General features: G+C 41.0%; 1 protein-coding gene across 1 annotated transcript; it reads right to left on the bottom strand.

Annotated features, from left to right (window-relative positions):
• Positions 1-291: 291 nt before the first annotated feature.
• Positions 292-5,119, bottom strand: DCSTAMP (dendrocyte expressed seven transmembrane protein). Its single transcript, XM_053993591.1, has 3 exons — positions 4,094-5,119; positions 1,275-1,595; positions 292-577 (listed from the first exon to the last, which is right to left on the bottom strand). The coding sequence occupies exons 1-3, from the start codon at positions 5,117-5,119 to the stop codon at positions 506-508; spliced, it is 1,419 nt and encodes a 472-aa protein (XP_053849566.1). The 3' UTR covers positions 292-505.
• Between the last annotated feature and the right edge of the window lie 11,664 nt (positions 5,120-16,783).

Genomic DNA, 16,783 nt, shown 5'->3' with positions numbered 1-16,783 from the left:
CTGAAGGGCTTGAGGCTTGAGAAACAGATAAAAATGTCTAGAAATATCTAAGTCCCAGTTCTTGGATATCCCAGAAGGCAATGGATGCACAGCCTCTGCTGTGTCTTCTATCTTCAGTGTCTGGCAAATGTGAAGAAGACAAACCTGCTGCTGTCATTATATCCTCTGTTAGCTCAACCCAGAGAGGTTTCTGGTGTAGTCCCAAAAGCTCCAAACTATTTTATTACGTTTAGACAGAAGAACAGATCATCCATGATTTTCTCAAGTACCAGATAATGCAAACCCCAAGCTGAAAAAAACTGTTAATTAATCCAGAGCAATCTGTGATGAACTGCACACTATCCACAATGACATCTTTTCCAAAATACTGCTGCTCAGCCTTTGAGTGTGAAATTTTTGCATTTTACAATTGACATTCTATAGGAAAGATGGTGCAAAACACAGGTGGAGCTAAAGCATCTCAGCCATATCCAAAGATGCACTTGGTCTCTTTAACATCATCCTCTCATTCTGCTACACTCCTTTCTTTCTTCCTCACTGCCTGTCTTGCCTTGAGTATTGGAAACCAAAAGTTGACCTGAAAAAAACAGAAATATGATCTGTATTATAGTATTACTGAGTTCAGATCACCCAGACACCAACACCCTGTATAGTCAGTATTGGAGGCTGTAAAATAACGAACTTAAACAAACTATATATCTGCAGCTTTCTATCTGGGTATGCCATAGGTATATGCATGTGTGTTAGTTGTTTCCATTAGTGTGTATGTGTGTTTATACATACATGTACAGGAAAGATGTTTTTGCAAGCAAAAGTTCTGTTTCCTAGTAGTATATGCAGTCACACTGTGTTTTAAAACAGAAATATATCACCTTCCATATTGCTAAGCAATACTAGAATATCTTTCTCTACATTTAGGGCTGCTCTTGCTGCCTAGGATTTGCTGTCTAGATTACAGGAATACTCTAAGTGCTTTTCATACGTTAAGGAAAACAAAGTTTCTTCTCTGGAGGACTCTGAATCTGAGAAGTATTTTCTTGCCAGCACATAGTCATTTGAGCATACCAGTGTCATGTCTGAGGCATGTGTACTGAAGTACAGAACAAAATGATTGGATGATCTAATCTTACCATTAGGCAACATGTCTCTGGCTCCTGAATATTGGGAAAAGTCTATTAGCACATAATTGAAGTTAACAAGTGTTTAAGTATTTCCTGGATCTGGCTACCACCCGATAAGAAGGTTTATTTTTTTCCCCAGGGCTCATGGCTTACCGTTCTTGCAAACATGTTCTTCCCAGTTTTCTCTTGTAGCTTTGCTCTTTTTTTGAGTAATTTTGCATGTAAATAATGTATCCGTTTCATCTCGGTATCAGGATAAAAGGAAGTTGACACAAGTATTTTAAGTTGGGTCAGGAGGCCAGAGAATAACCCAAAAATTATTAAGAAGAAGATGATGACTCCAAGCTGAATCCATGTTGTGGAGGGAGCGAGCTCTGGGTGAGGGATGCAGTTTTGCTTAACCAAAGGGATCTTGAAAGAATCAGTCTTTGCAATATGCTCTTTCATAGAAATGATATAGCTTTTCTCATTCTTCTGCACAAGAAAAGTGGAAAAAAGGTGTTGGTTATAATATAGATCCCCTCCTTTCTTAATATTTCTCCCACTGGATATTCAGATTTACAAAGGACTCTAAATCATCTACACCATCCAGTGTCTATATACAGTATGCTCAAAACAATGTATTTATTGGCTATTTATAAATGTTTTGGACTTTATTTTCATGATTTCTCTTGGGACAATGTCCAGCACTTTTGACTGTTAAAAACTTACCTTCTCAGTGGCTCTGACAGGGAAATATTTAACTAATCTGGTTGTAATGGTTTATTATTTTTCCACTCCTATGACTGCTCAGATGCCCTGTTGGAGGGTCCTTTGTTGAGAGTAAAACTGCAAAGCAGAGTGTCTGTCCTTTTGGTTTTGTCTCAGCACACAATCAGCAGTGCTTCCACACCATGGTGGTTTAACACCAGCCAGAAATTAAACTCCAAATAAGCCTCTCCCCTTCCAGACTATGGGTTGAAATAGCAAGTTACTGAAAGCAGCAAGCAATGGAATAAGAGATGCACAGTAACAGCAGCAGTATTATTAACAAAAGTACATAAAAAAGAAGGTGGTTTACCTACAAAAGGTATTCACCATCTCAGTTTAGTTCCATGTGGCCCTGGGACAAAGCCAAAATGGTGGCTGTTCCTATGGCCGGTACCACATGGCTGTCCCCAGACAAAGGACAAGGTGGAATTCACTCACCACAGCACTCTCTCTGTCCCTCAGCCTGAGACAGCAGAAGACAATGACAGACAAACCCCTGAAAATATGAAAGTATGATTGTCTCCACCACACTGCGCCTCCGCTTGGGACACTGGACTCAACTCTGTGCAGCTGTTTCCAGCACTGGCCCTAGTGCTATTGACTGCCCCACCCAACTCCAGTCAGGTCCTTTCAGCTCAGCTCAGATTTGGCTGGGCTCGGGCTCTCCTCCCCGCTCTGTTCCCTGCAGCTGCCTTTTGCACCAGAGCTGTTCAGCACCGTGTGCCTGAGTCAAGTCTTAGACGAGCAGGAGGGCAATGGGCACCAGATGATGGGAGAGGCAGGGGCAGGGCTGATCTGACAACCTTCCCAATGGAGAGAGGAAGGTAAAAATGTATCATGTTCAGGGGTTCTCACCCTTTCTTCCCCCTGAAACCACACCTGCAGTGATGCTGTGCGTGGTATAGAACAGCAACCCAGCCATGCCCACATGGCACTAAGCCCTGTCCCCTCTCTGCAGCCACACACTGGCCCAGGCAGCGCTCTGACCAAAGGCTGTCACGCAAATGAGGCTGCCTGACCTCCTCTTGTTGCTGCCTCTGCTTAGCTGATGTCTTTCACTGCTTGTGGAGTGAAATGCTCAATAAGGGTGAATTAGACATGCTGCTGGGACCATACTATCAGGCAACTTTCTGTTCTGTGAATAAGAACACTGTAGGGACACTGAATAACCCAGCCTCTTTTCTGATCATGTCAAAGGAATAATAAGGTCTTCCTTGTGGCTTTTCTAATCACCCTACAGCGGCCAAACACTTCTGTTAGATGTTCATTGGAGAAATGAAGTTCCCAAAGCATGCTACCCATCTTCAGTCAGACAGTGTATCTCCATTCCTCCTGGGACTGCTCTTCCTTTCACCTATTCTGTGCTTTTTCAGGAGCTCCTTGCTCACCCATGCTGGCCTCCAGCTGCCCTTGCTTGATTTGGTTGGGATGAATAATTCTTGAACTATCAAAACAGGTTGCTTTACTTAGCACTAAAGGCATCACTCCAATGGTAAAATATTCTCCTTTAAGAATATTCAGACAAGATCCTGAGCAATCTGATCTATCTCTGAAGTTTGCCACAGAATCACAGAATATTCTGAGTTGGAAGAGATCCACAAGAATGATCAAGTCCAGCTGTTAAATGAATGGCCCATATGGGGCTCAAACCTACAACCTTGGTGTTATTAGCACCATGCTCTAGCCAGTTGTCCTTGTTTTGAGCATGAGGTTGGTCTTGATGGCCTCCAGACTTACCTTCCAACCTAGTTAATTTATGTTTCTCTATGCTGCTGCTGCTCCTGCTAGAGGAACCTGGAGATTTTGGCAATTATTTTGTGTGTATGTGCCCATGCACACAAAGAAAATGCATAAAGTAAGATAGGCATCTCTTACATCAGTGTCACAGTGACTTTTGACTGTAAAAGGTAGTGCTTCACAAATGTCAGTTTTGTGAGTTTCCAATTTTAAACCTCTGATTTTCTTCAAGTATAAAAATGGAGGAATGAAAATCCTCCTTCTAAAATTTACCATTCTCTAGAAATATTACAATGCTCTCGAAAGAACTGTCTGGTTCCATCCAACCAATGTATCTGTAGAGGCAATGACTTATTTTGAAATGAATGATATTCCAGGAAAGAATTGATGGCTCATTGCTATTTGTCTGCTCTTGCAGCTGCTGAAGATGAAGGGACATTTTTCAACACTAAACTAAGAAATATATGGTACTGATAAGTACTTACATTCTGAAAGAGACTGAGTTGAATGTCTAGATCCGGTACTTCTTGGAGATACTTGTTCACAGAAATAATTAACAAATAAAACAAAGAGTCTACTGCAACAAACAGAAGCCAGATGCAAAGATGAATAATTATAGGGAGAAAAGAACACAGCATTTTTTTCCTGTCCTTTCTTGTAAAGAAAAAGGATGGGATTGTCACATAATCTTTTCTCTCTTTCCTGTTAAGTGGCAGAAGACAAGGTCTTTGCTGTTGCTTTTGGTGCTCATCAAATGCAATGAACTTTTTTGTGATATAAGTATTCTTAAACTTGGCACTATGAGAACCCACAAATTTTTTGATAAAGAGGCCAGTTCCAAAAGAAACTAGAAAAACCCCAAATATAGGCAATAGTTTCTGACCTATATAGGGCAGTATAGTCAACATAAAAGATATCTGGTTAGCAATTCTCTGGATTTCTTGCTCTGTGTCATTTAGCTCTTGTTTTAATGCATCATCTAAAATTGAATAAGACGGTGTAAATTCGTGCTTTAGGACCACTAAATCTTTGGGTAGCTCAGGAGGAAGCTTGGCCACCTCATAAATCCATTTTATTGCCTCAACATAATATTTTATCAAGGCAAATTGCTCGTGCTTTAAATGACAGGTTATACTGTCTGCCAGAACCTTTAGATTGTGAAAAATATTTTTAATGTTGTTGGCCACCACAACACCTGTGCCAGCAGTAATAAGAGCATTCCTGCCATTTTTCAATCCACAGGAAAGGAGGAACAGAACACTAAAACAGCGCAGGTGCTTGAAACAAAAGAGCATGATAGAAAGTAAAATCCAGATGAATCCAGAAATCAGCAAAGGACCCAAGGAATGGTGTGCCAAGGAGAATTGCATGCTAAGGAAAAACAGAAAGCTGGAGAGGAAGCCAACTGCAAAGCAAACTGCAAAAAGCTGCATTTGATACTTCCAGCCAGGCTTCCTTTCAGATATAAAAATTTCCCATGCGTTCCGAGCTATTGAAATGAATTTTTGCATTTTCTTCTGATTGTTGCTGACACTGCAATGGCTCACACTAAAAGGAAAGGAAAAGAAAAACACTGTCATTTACAGGGTCATACTACTGACAGTGATGTGCATTTAACTGACTGGTACTTCTTCACACTTCAAAATCAGCAGGTCTGACTCACATGAGGCTGAACCACCGCACATGAGACCAAAATATTTGTACCCAATGCCACAGATGTAAATATTGAGAAGGTGACTCTAAAAGGATTTCTATCTTTTGTCCTTTTATGTTTGCACACTTTGATTTCTCATTAGCTATGTAGAGATAATGGTTCACATGCACATGTATATGCGTGGGTGTGAGTGTATATATGAGAGACACCAGCTTCCTGTAGCACCCACTGCTCCCCACAGATGCTAGCTTTGCCTTGTAAGCACCAAGAAGGGAAAGAGAGGAGCACAGAAACTTCCTATTGGTAGCCCCACGAAGGGGAGCATGGCTCAATCTGCGGGGAGCAGCTGAAGCAGGGAGGAAGGAGCTGGTAAAGCAGCATGTGCACACTGCCCAGGGATGGGGAATGAAGCACAGCTTCTTCAGGTGGAGGTAAGTTAGTACAGAGCAAAGAAAGTGTGCCTCAGAGGCACCACTCCTTCTTTGGGTCTCTCCTGGGATAGCACACCTACAAACTGGTCCATATACAACAAGCTGTCCATGAGCCAGCTGTGTGCTTCATGGCCAAGAAGGCCAATCCTGGGGTGCCTTAAGAAGAATATTCACAGCAGCTTGAGGGAGGTGATCCTGCTCCTCTGCTCAGCCCTGATGGCACATCTGGAGTGCTGTGTCCAGTTCTGGGCTCCTCAGTACAAGAGAGACTTGGAGCTCCTGAAACTCAGTGCTTGGAGCTCCTGAGGCTCAGTGAAAGGCTATAAAGATGATGAGGGAACTGGAGCATCTCTCTTAGGAGGACAGGCTCAGGGAGCTGAGCGTGTTCAGCCTTCAGAAGAGATCACTGAGAGAGGAATCTCATCAATGTATACAAGGAGCTGAAGGGAAGGTGTCAAGGCTCTTCTCAGTGATGCCAAGCGACAGACAAGAGCCAATGGGCAGAAACTGATGCATAGGAAGTTCCACCAGAACTTGAGGAAAAACTTCTTTACTCTTGTAAGGTCTCCAAAAACCTTGCTCGACATGGCTCTTAGAAGGGCTTAAAGTTGTTCATGTAAGCTCTGAGTTAGATGCATAGGATAAATATGGACAAGATATTCTCAAGAGGTCAAAACAACTAAAAAACCTTACTGGCAATTTTAGAAAATCAGAGAACTTTGGCAAAAGACTTAGTGCAACATTCAATCAATATAAAACACTTCTCAAAGCATTAACTTAGGAACCTCTAAGTCTGTCTGATGTTAAATTACACAAAAATTCTAAGAAGAAAGAATTAGAAACAGAAAGAAAATACATAAAAGAGGAGCCACAAAACTACCACTCCTGGATTCCAGTGTTGTGCAACTGATAGAAATTCCAAGAGGCGGTAGAGTCAAGACATGCTTGCCTCATGTTCCACTTTAAACACCCCTTGGCCCTTCCCCCAGGAGGGACTTCCAGTCATTTGGCCACTCAGGAGCTGGGTAAGGGGCTCTAGGGCTGGGGTGTGCAGCATTGCCTCCAGTGTGCCAGTGATTGGCAGCCACTGCCAGGCTGCAATACAGGCTCTAGGGTGGGGGGTGTAGGGCGGGGCACTGCCTCACCAGGGCAAGGCTCCACCTGCCCCTTCCCCCACACACACGCACCCCAAAATGTCTCGAGACATCAATCATTCCAGGCTCTCATAACTGTGAGGGTGACCAGGCACTGGAAAGGGCTCCCAGAGAGGTTGTGGAATCTCCATCACTGGAGATACTCAAGAACCACCTGGATTCAATCCTGTGCCTTGATGATCCTGCCTGAGCAGGGGGTTTGGAGCAGATGACTCACTGTGCTCCCTTCCAACCTTACCACTTTGTATTTAACCCTTATTAAGCCTAATAGCTTGTGCTTGTCACCATCTGTCCTGGTTACCAGTATGCCCGTTATGTAAATTACAGAGTATTTCTGTGATTCAATTCAGTTTGATGGGAGATATTATAATATAATATTTATAGTGCAATTTGTCCAAAGATGCAAGGTCAATTCATATGCATATTAGCATTTTAACATTCTAGAATAAATGAGATACTAATTAAATAAAATAAACAGTGCTAAATTTATCTTAAATAGGGAACAGTTGTCTTTGTAAAATACATCCTGAAGATACTACTTTGTCTTTTGCTTAGCTTGAACACAGCAGGTAGTCAGGAACTAAACTATAATTTTGTACACATACTGTATTTTATTAGCATTAGCCTCTATGAATCCTGTTAGCATTCACTGCACCATTTCCCCCTCCTTCTCATTGTAATTAGTTATTAGTTGTGTCATTATCTCCTTTGTGTGCAACAGGAGCTGAATATTATGGGAGCAAGCATCCATCACCAGCTGGGACCTTCTTGTACTGATGTGCTGCTTTTCCTTGGCCTTACTTGGGCCTGATCCTTTATAGTGCTGAGGACTATTCTGAAAAATGCTGAGTGTTTTTTGTGCTTAACCACTTCAGCACAGGTGAACAGTGGGCAATAGGCTCTCAAGGTGGGCTTAATTCCTAGCACTATGACAGGTCCTGGGAAGGCTGAGAAAATTGCTCCCCTCCAGGGCCTAAGTGAACTCAGCTATAAATGAAGTACAAGAGCAATTAACAGCTCCTTCACAGAAGCAAAATTAGTTTGTCAATGCCCCAGAAGTAAGTAGAAGTCACCATTTTTGGGAAGGTGCTGCAAGTGAAATGAGGAGCAGAATTAGCCCACAAGCTGCCTGGCTCCAGCTCTGCTATGAGCAGAGCTGCCCTTCTGCTTATGTGGATGGTCTGCTTTGTCCTCTTTCTACTGAAAGACATTTTTAGGAAACATAATCAAAAAGGAGATGTTTATGGTCCTGAAATCAAGCAGAACCAGACCTAACAGCCAGCAAACCTAGTCAGCAAATCCTGCACCTCTGTGATCAGATCATTAAACAGTATGTGCCACCACAACTTCTTTATAGATCCAAGAAAAATTGCCTTGCACAGTGAAGGCATATCTGGCATTCTGTTCTTGTTTTAAGAAACCTTAACAAAATAAAATGCAAAAAGTCTAGCATTTATCTAATGCTGTCCAAAACCTCTGTGTAAGAAAAGAGTAAATATTCTGTTTTCTTTAGCAGCACCAATTTCTCAGCTGTTCTCAGGCACAGTTTTTACATGGTTTTGAGTTTTACATGGTTTACATTTGTATGTGTGGATATGGTGAATTTGGGTTAATGCTTATAAGCATTCAGTAAATGGCTGTAATATGTGACTGGGATTTTGGTATGACTGCATCCTTAGATTTAATAAAAGTACTTCTGGACTGGGAGGTTAGAGACTTGCAAAATATGGACAGAACCTGAAAAGAATCAAAAAGTCTCCTTTTCTGAGCATATTCAATGCTGTTACATGAGATCCCTGCAGTATTCAGAACATACATGGTAGGTCTGTCCTTAACCTCCATGAACCCAGAGCTTTAAGGCAGGAAAGGCATTGTAAAGACACAGTGAATTTTGGAGCCTGTGGCATGGATGCTCAGATGTCTCTCCATGGTCATTGAAGGTCACAAAAGGAGCATCCTCATCCCCTCAAGAGCCCATCTCTAGGCTTAAACTTTTGTAAGAGTCAAGCTCACGGTGTGCATTTCTGTGGCTTGTCTGACACCTACCTCAGTTTTCCCCACATAAGGCATCAGGCAACAAGTATAGCTATTCAGCATTGAGTACAGGAGAACCACTCAAAGGATGAAAACTCTAAACCAAAAAAAAAAAATGTTTGGAGGCTGAACATTGTTATATTACCAGGCAGTTCTACAGCAGTTAATGCTTGGGAAAGGAAAATAATACTCTGGCTTAGAGGTAGAAATAAATTGTTGGCATCACAAAAGAGGCTAATTCAGAACTTAAAGAAATAGTAAACTTTGAGAACCTTCTGGAATGATTATTCTTAAAAACATAAATCACAAAAGTTTCCTGAAGCTGTTTGGTGCAGTTAGGAATTATAATAGGAGGCTGACAAGAACAAAACCTTCATTTCAATTGCAGTCTGAAGCAAAGTACTTTTTCTCCTGTCCTGTAACATGAACTAAGATGGAGGCTGTTGCCATTATTTATGTAGCATAAGGAAAGAATGATTCTTGGAAAGCTGTTTCTTGCTCTGAACTGCCAATTTCTTTTCACCATAGGTTCTAGTGATGGAAAACTCCCCCTCCCACAGAGGGGAGTTGGAAACTCTTGTGCTCTAGTTCTGCTTCCATAACTGATTTTTTAGTTGGGTCCAAGGGGAACCTCTCTATGCTTTAGTTTCCCTCTCTAGGAAATATTTACTCTGCTCTGGGAGCATGATATTCTTCTACCATATGGCATGCTGGCAGGAATAATAATAAAAACAAATTCTCTGAAGGAGCTTCTCTGGCAAGGACGTTGGGCCACAGTTCTTAAGACTTGTGATGTACTGAAATTAATGCCAAATATTTAAAAGGCATTTTTCTAGTTTCATTTTAAAACAAACAAGAAAAAATTTAAAAGCATTTTAAGGTCCTGTTTGTGTTATTTCAGATATGGCTACAGATTTGAGGAAGCAGAAAATAAGTACATCGTATCAAGAGTCCCTAGAAAATGTCCTTCCAATTCAGCCATGAACCCTGTGGTAGAGTTATGTAACTTTTTAATAGTATATGTTTATGTTACGTATGATTTCTTCCCTGCCTTCTATGGAGACTCCTCCATATTCATCCTCCAAGCAGTTGTGGCTGCCTCTGCTACCAGCTTGGTCCTGTCCTAGTCCCTTGCTCACCCTGCAGCTGATGGTGCCTTGCTACAGATGAATAGAATAGAATAGAATAGAATAGAATAGAATAGAATAGAATAGAATAGAATAGAATAGAATAGAATGAGTTGGAAGGGGCCAACAACAATCATCTAGTCCAACTGCAATAGATTGAAACTCTAAATATTTGCAGAGAGTATTTGGGAAATCTTTTCTACCTAGGCTATTTATTGCTTAGAGGTGAACAGGAAGTCTACATGTCTAGTGTATGGATTAGTCACCCATGCAAACACCTTGCCAATTTTGAATATAATGGAAGAAGCAGGTATCTCCTAAAAAATAATAGTGAGTAAAAGAATGGGATTTAGTAAATAATTTGGGGTTTTTGACAGAGACACACCTGACTTGGCAAAGCATGACATAAGTCTATTTTGACACAGACCTAAGTCAGGCAAAGCCTAGGGACTACAAGTGCCATTGATTTAGGACTGAATAGTACTACCCAGTTTTTGCACCTTCACACCAAGTCTGATATAACTTTCTCTGCACTGTTGTTTGGGCTGATCCCAGGAGCAGTATGGAAGTTTGGCAGGCCCTTTGCCCAGAATAGTGTGCAGGATCCTTATACATAAAACCAAGATCTTATTAAGAGAAACATTAGATCCCACTGATGCCCAGCTACACAGTGATCTTTGCTTTGCCTCATAAATCCTGTCGGGATTTTATACAAGAATTAAAGAATAGAAAGCACACAATAAGATTTAAAAAACAAATATTTCCTTTTTTGGCAGTTTCAGGAGCCTTCTATTCTAGCCTGAATCAGTTACATTGAAATGTAGAAAATTACTTCCCTTTTTTGGATACCGTCAAAAAATCCAGTGCCAAACTATAGCATAGTAAAAGCAAAAATACAGGAGGGAGTCCCACATTATTTCCTTTGGTCAGTGCAGGGCGTTCAATAAAGAAATAACAGCCCAATCAAAAATCCAACAACACTACTGAAGCTATCCCAGGTCTTCATTGACACCCTTACAATTTCTCAAGTTCACATTATTTGCTTTTAGCTGCATAAGGAAAGAAAGTAAATGGTACTAAACACTTTAAACAGAAGGGATGACTAAAATATCTAATCATATATGTGCACGTAGGAACTTGAAATACTAAACAACACAGCAATGCAAACATAACAATTTATACACAAGGAAAAACAAACAAACAAGCAAAAATAGCAACTGAGTGAGATCTCTTTCTCTTCACGTATTGAAAATAGCTTGGGATAATTCTGAACACTGCAAGATATTACAAGTTCTTTAGGATGCCACAAATTGATTAAATGTCATCTAATATGAGATGTCTATAGCACTGGAGATTGGACCCGAGGATCTTTAAAAAGGGTTCTTCTAACCCAAGTCGTCTATGATTCTGTGATGTCCACATCTGAGCTGCCTGTGTGTGAATGAAGAGAAAAGGGCAGTCACCCAGAACCATTACTTCAGACCTGTTTTAGGAGTCCACCCTCACAGAAGATGGATTGCATTCTACGAGAACTTTGGCTCAAACTGTGAAAAGTGTCTGAGTTACTCAGAGAGAGCTATCCAAAGCCTGGGAAGATGAACATCTCCCTGTGTTCCTAATTGCCAGCACAGGTTGTATTTCACTAAGCTGGACACCCAGAGAAGGACACAGAAAATATGTTGTGGGCAGCCATAGAGAATGGACAGTTATGGAAGGGACATAGAACAAGAAATCAAATTTTCTCACAAACGTATGGGCTGTGTTAGGAAGCTGTGATGCAACAAACCCACAGACATATTCTTCCCTTAAAACACAGGAAGGAATGGAGGCCCAGTTTGGGAAACCCAAATGGCAATTTGCCTATTGCCAAAAACAACTCTACAAAACATAGAAAATTCTAAGTGTGAGGGAAGACAGGGAACATATGAGATTACACAGTCCCTCTCCTACATAGAATAGCTCTACACATACTTTTGGGAGAGTTTAGGGGTAAATTGCTTCACAAACTTTAGGAATAGACTCTCCAATCAGTAAGGTCACAACAGTTAACTTAAAGCAAGTCCTTTTACCTTAGAACAGCTAGCTCAGCCCATGATTACTGTCCAAAGTTCCTTGATATTAACCTTAAAGTATTACTTACAGGCACTCCTGTAAAGCACTTGAAGGTTCTTCCCAGTGCTGTGTGTCTCTTGATTTTGGTGGGGAACTGAGACAGACAGTAGTAAAAAATCTCACATGAGTAATTTTTTTCCTATATCCTCCCTCAATGAGTCAGACACACTACAATTTTGAAATTGTTCTGGTTTTGACAAAGATTCATGAGGAAGTAACTTATGCACAAGACCAGAATAGTATATAATCTGCAAGTACCACTTTCTACCTTTTTTTTTCTGGCAGAGTAATAGATATCAGCAAATGAGTTCAGGGCCCAAATTTCAACAATTTAATATTATGTTGAGTAATGCCTTAGGTCTAGAACATTTTAGCTATTTTGGTACTTCCTTTGACACTTGCAGCAATTCAGTACCCAAATAAATTTAAAGCTATAATACTTTTCACCCCAAAAATGTTCCTACTGAGATACATGCAAATACTTTTGTAGACAGTCTGTCAGAATATGGTCCTTAGAGTAAGACACACCTTAAATATAAAATAAAGACAAAAGTTATATACAATTAAGATAATTTATATACAGGAGGGTAGAACTGCTATGCAGAGGAACTTTAACTTTTATTTTAAATCTGCTATTGGTTTCTGCAGACACAGTTTGCATGTGCATTTGTGTGTACAGAGGAGAAAGATAATTCTGGACACCTGTACTCCTCAGTTGAAATGTGTTGCACACATCCTACTAATTATTGGATTGATCTATTGAACCAGTCAGTCCTTTATTCAGTGGTCATCAAGACCATCTGATAAAGAGGACAACAGATTTAAAGCAAATCAAAGGCTGATACACAGCTTCACAAGGACAACAGCAGTGAAAAGAGTAAGAGGATTGTTACATACCTATGATACCTTTTCAATAACATCCTTCATACACTGCTTTTTTCAGCCATTTTCAGAACTAACTTGCAATGATGGTTTTACTGTTTATGTTTAACCTTTCAGATTAATTTTTCTCAGAAATGTCATAGGTGGTTTGGTCCATTGCAGAGATGTTACCTGCTACACGTAAGGAATTCTAAATTGGAAACTGACTCTCATTTAGACTCTGATTTCAAAGATCCAGAGCTGTACACTAGTCTCGGTTCTGTCCTTGGGCTCTTTGCAGAATCCAATCAGTAGCTACTGTAGTGATGGCATGCACATTATCTATTTGCCCTTGGTTGAAATGTCCCTGCCTGTAATTTTCCAGACAGCTGGTTTTCCAGCAGATACTGATAGTACTGAAGTAGCAGGTTGAGCCCAGGTTTCCCCTCTACAGAGCAGCCATACCCCTGCTCTTCCAAGAGCAGCTACTGAACAAGTTCAGAAAGCTGTCAGACAGAATGGTGAACATAGCATAATGTTCATAGCATCTAAATTATGCATAATGTAGGGCTATAATTAGATACAGTGGACTATCTATAACTGGAGAAAGTCTCTGATTATTATAGGTTGAATGGATGAAATGATCTTTTAGCAGAACATACTGTTCATATTGTGATAAAAGAGAATATTCTGTTAAGGGATGCAGGTAGGTGCATATTAAATCAGAACAAGCCTCCACTGAACCCAGCACATCAGCCTTGATAGCAGCATACAGCAGATATTTACAGAGTCCCACAATGGGGAATATGGACCATTAGAACATGGTCTAGGTGACCCTGCATGGGGGTGAGGGAGGGGTAGAGATGACCTCCAGAGGTCCCTTCCAGCCTCAACTATTCTTTGATTCCATGACCATCGACATTCCTCTTTTCTTTTTTCCATCCTCTGAGGCCAATCCAAATGGCAGCACAGCCATCTGGAGTATCAAGCACTCTCTCAGGTTATTATTATCTGCAAAGCTTCTGAGGGTGGACCCCTTCCAGGCCAGTAATGACAATGTTATACTGTATTTGCCCCAGTATCAACCCATAGGACACCCCACAAGTGAAATTTGTGTAACTGAACTTCCTGTGGCTGACCCCAGGACCAGTAGTTCATCCAGTTTCCAATCCAACTCACTGTCCATTATCTACCCAATACTTTGTCAGCTTTTCTATGAGAATATCATGGGAGACACTGTGGAAAGCCTTTCTGAAAGGGAGGTAAACAGCATCCACTGCTCTCCCCTCCCCCACTTAGTTAGTCACCTCGTTGCAGTCTGTCACATTGGGTAAGCATGAATTCCCCTTTGTAAATGCATGCTGAATACTTACTGCAAATGATTTACAAGATTAGTTGCTTTGTAACCTTCCCAGGGATCAAAATGAGGCTGACCAGTTCCCTGGATCATCCTCCTTTCATTCTTGAAGATGGGAGTAACATCTGCTTCCTTCCACTCTCCAGGAATGTCTCCCAGGCCCCATGATGTTTCAAAGACAATTAAAAGTGGCCTCACAGTGACATCAGCCAGCACCCTCAGCACCCATGTGTACCTCCCATCAGGTCCCATGGATGCACACTTGCTTAAATGTGCCCCAGCATGATTCTCCTCCACCAAGGTTAAGTCCTCCTTGCTCCATCCTTGCCCTTTTCTCAAAGGCCTGGGGTTCCAAAAGGCTGGTCTTCCTAGTAAAGGCACAGTTCAAGAAAGGCATTTTTGCATTCCCTTGGGCTATATATGAGAAAGAAAGTAGTTTATGGTCATGTGGATGGACTATCTCCACCCCTTACTTTTTCAAGGACAAGGAGTTGTATGGGCAGGTTTACCCATACCCACCAATTTGGATCAAGTGCTGGCAGTGACTGGCAGCATTTCTAGTGTCTCCTAGAGAATCAAATATGCTGTATGCTGTATTTAAAGTACATACAGACAATGTAGAAATCAACCCCACAGTCTGAAAGCTACCTAAGGCCATAGCTCCCTTCAGAGAGACAGCATTTTGATAAAGAGCTTCAGCTGGTCTTTCTCAACCCATATGCTGCAACCAGCTGTGCTGGTGTCACTGCATTTTTTGGCAGGTTTTTTTAACACAGAATATTTTAGTGACCCACTCACAGCATGCCCTCACAAACTCTTCTCAGTACCACATTTTCTGGGATCAAGGTGGATGCCTACTGGCTGGTGGTGGCTGAGAGGGAATAATATTCCCTCTGCTGGGGGAATATTATCCCTAGAAAACATCAGCTGCTTGGGCTGTCTGGTCCCTGAACTTCCTTGTTGGTGTTACTGGCCACTGTAAAATGGGAGGAACTGACAGTTCACAAATTTGAACAGTGCAATGATGGCTGCTGTTTTTTCTTCTGCTCTGTCTGCCAGTGCAGTGTAGATGTTTCTGTACTCAAAAAAGTGAGGATCATTTCAAAATTAGTGCATTTATGACCCTTTTCCCAATTTTCTTCTTAACTGCTGCAGAATGACTAGCAAAACTTGCTTGCACATAAAATGTCACTGCTTGAAATCCTACTGTTCTGGCAATTGCTAAATACATTTCAACAGATAATGATGTGAGCAACACAGTATGTGTGTTAATTTCAACTGTGATTAGCATAGTTTGGATTACACTGTGCTTCAACCATTGTAACATGCAGGCTGGATGAGTGGCTTTTGGGCTTTTATTTAGGATACTGAAGATTGCTTCCTTTTGTGGCAGCTGTGTGTGGCAAAAACAAAGCAAGTTCAGAGCTCTGAACACCATGTCTATTGAAAGCACTTCCTATTCTGCTTTACCTTCCTACCTAAGGAAGATCAGCTAGCAAATAAGTCCTTCCTTGTGGCTAGCTTCCAGAGAGCACGGAAAGAAACAAACATAAACATTTGTAAATATTTGCACCCTTGTTTTTGAGTCATGGTTCTAATTATCGTTTCTGTTTTACTGCTACAGCAGAAATTTCAATTAAAAAAAGACAATTGCATTTTATTTTCTAAATATCTGAGGAAATGAAATAATGACAGTGGATTGTTATTCCCAATGAGCTGCACCGGATGAGCAGTATGTCTGGAGCCAGCAACCAAACAGCTATGAGTAAATGGTTCTTGGATTGAATCAGGATTGTAGAAACTCAGTTCTGAGGGGCCCCAGTGAAAAACCCAATCCAAATACCGCTGAGCTTGGGTAAAGTTTGTATTTAATGCTGGTAGCTGAAACTAATCTTCATATGATATACAGGTATTGTTTGAATCTTTGAAAATACTGACTGGATGTTTGCTATAATGAACTATTCCTGTAGGCAGAGCTGAGGAAGGTTCCTAAAAGTCTCCAGGAAAGCAGTTAAGCTGGGAGTTTTCAGCTGACTAATTGTCATTGATAGCCATATATATGCTTCTGACTTGGTCCCAGGAAAATGACTCTCTATGGAGTCTTGATTGAGTGTCCAACAGATATCATGAAGTGGCTGCTCAAGGCGCAGATTTATCACATCCTTCTTTTCATGAAAGCTGGAAGTGTCTCTCTTTGCTGCTGTAAGTCACTTTACTTTGTTTATATTTCATAACCTCTTCTATGTAGGAGATGCCACTTCCAACAAATTATAGAGCCAGCTACAGCTGCTACCTCCAAATGCAGAGAGAATAAGCCTTTCAAATGGAACATAAAATCAAAGTTTAAAAAAGCACTTTTAGTAGTTTCACAGTTATAACGAGAAGCTGCACCTGCCAAACTAGCTCTTCCAAAAACACAGGATAGAGCATCTGTGAGATCCTAGA

The sequence above is a fragment of the Vidua macroura genome, chromosome 1, assembly GCF_024509145.1.
Source record: "Vidua macroura isolate BioBank_ID:100142 chromosome 1, ASM2450914v1, whole genome shotgun sequence".
In the NCBI taxonomy this organism is placed as follows: domain Eukaryota; kingdom Metazoa; phylum Chordata; class Aves; order Passeriformes; family Viduidae; genus Vidua; species Vidua macroura.
This window is presented reverse-complemented; position numbering and strand designations above follow the sequence as displayed.

What these genes read in the sequence shown, in the direction of transcription:
- DCSTAMP (XM_053993591.1), bottom strand. Translation starts at nt 5,119, where the DNA reads ATGCAAAAATTCATTTCAATAGCTCGGAACGCATGGGAAATTTTTATA. An exon ending in AACTCAGTCTCTTTCAGAAT is followed by an intron (nt 1,596 to 4,093) that starts GTAAGTACTTAT and finishes TTTCTTGTGCAG; the next exon opens with AAGAATGAGAAAAGCTATAT. An exon ending in AGAACATGTTTGCAAGAACG is followed by an intron (nt 578 to 1,274) that starts GTAAGCCATGAG and finishes TGTTTTTTTCAG; the next exon opens with GTCAACTTTTGGTTTCCAAT.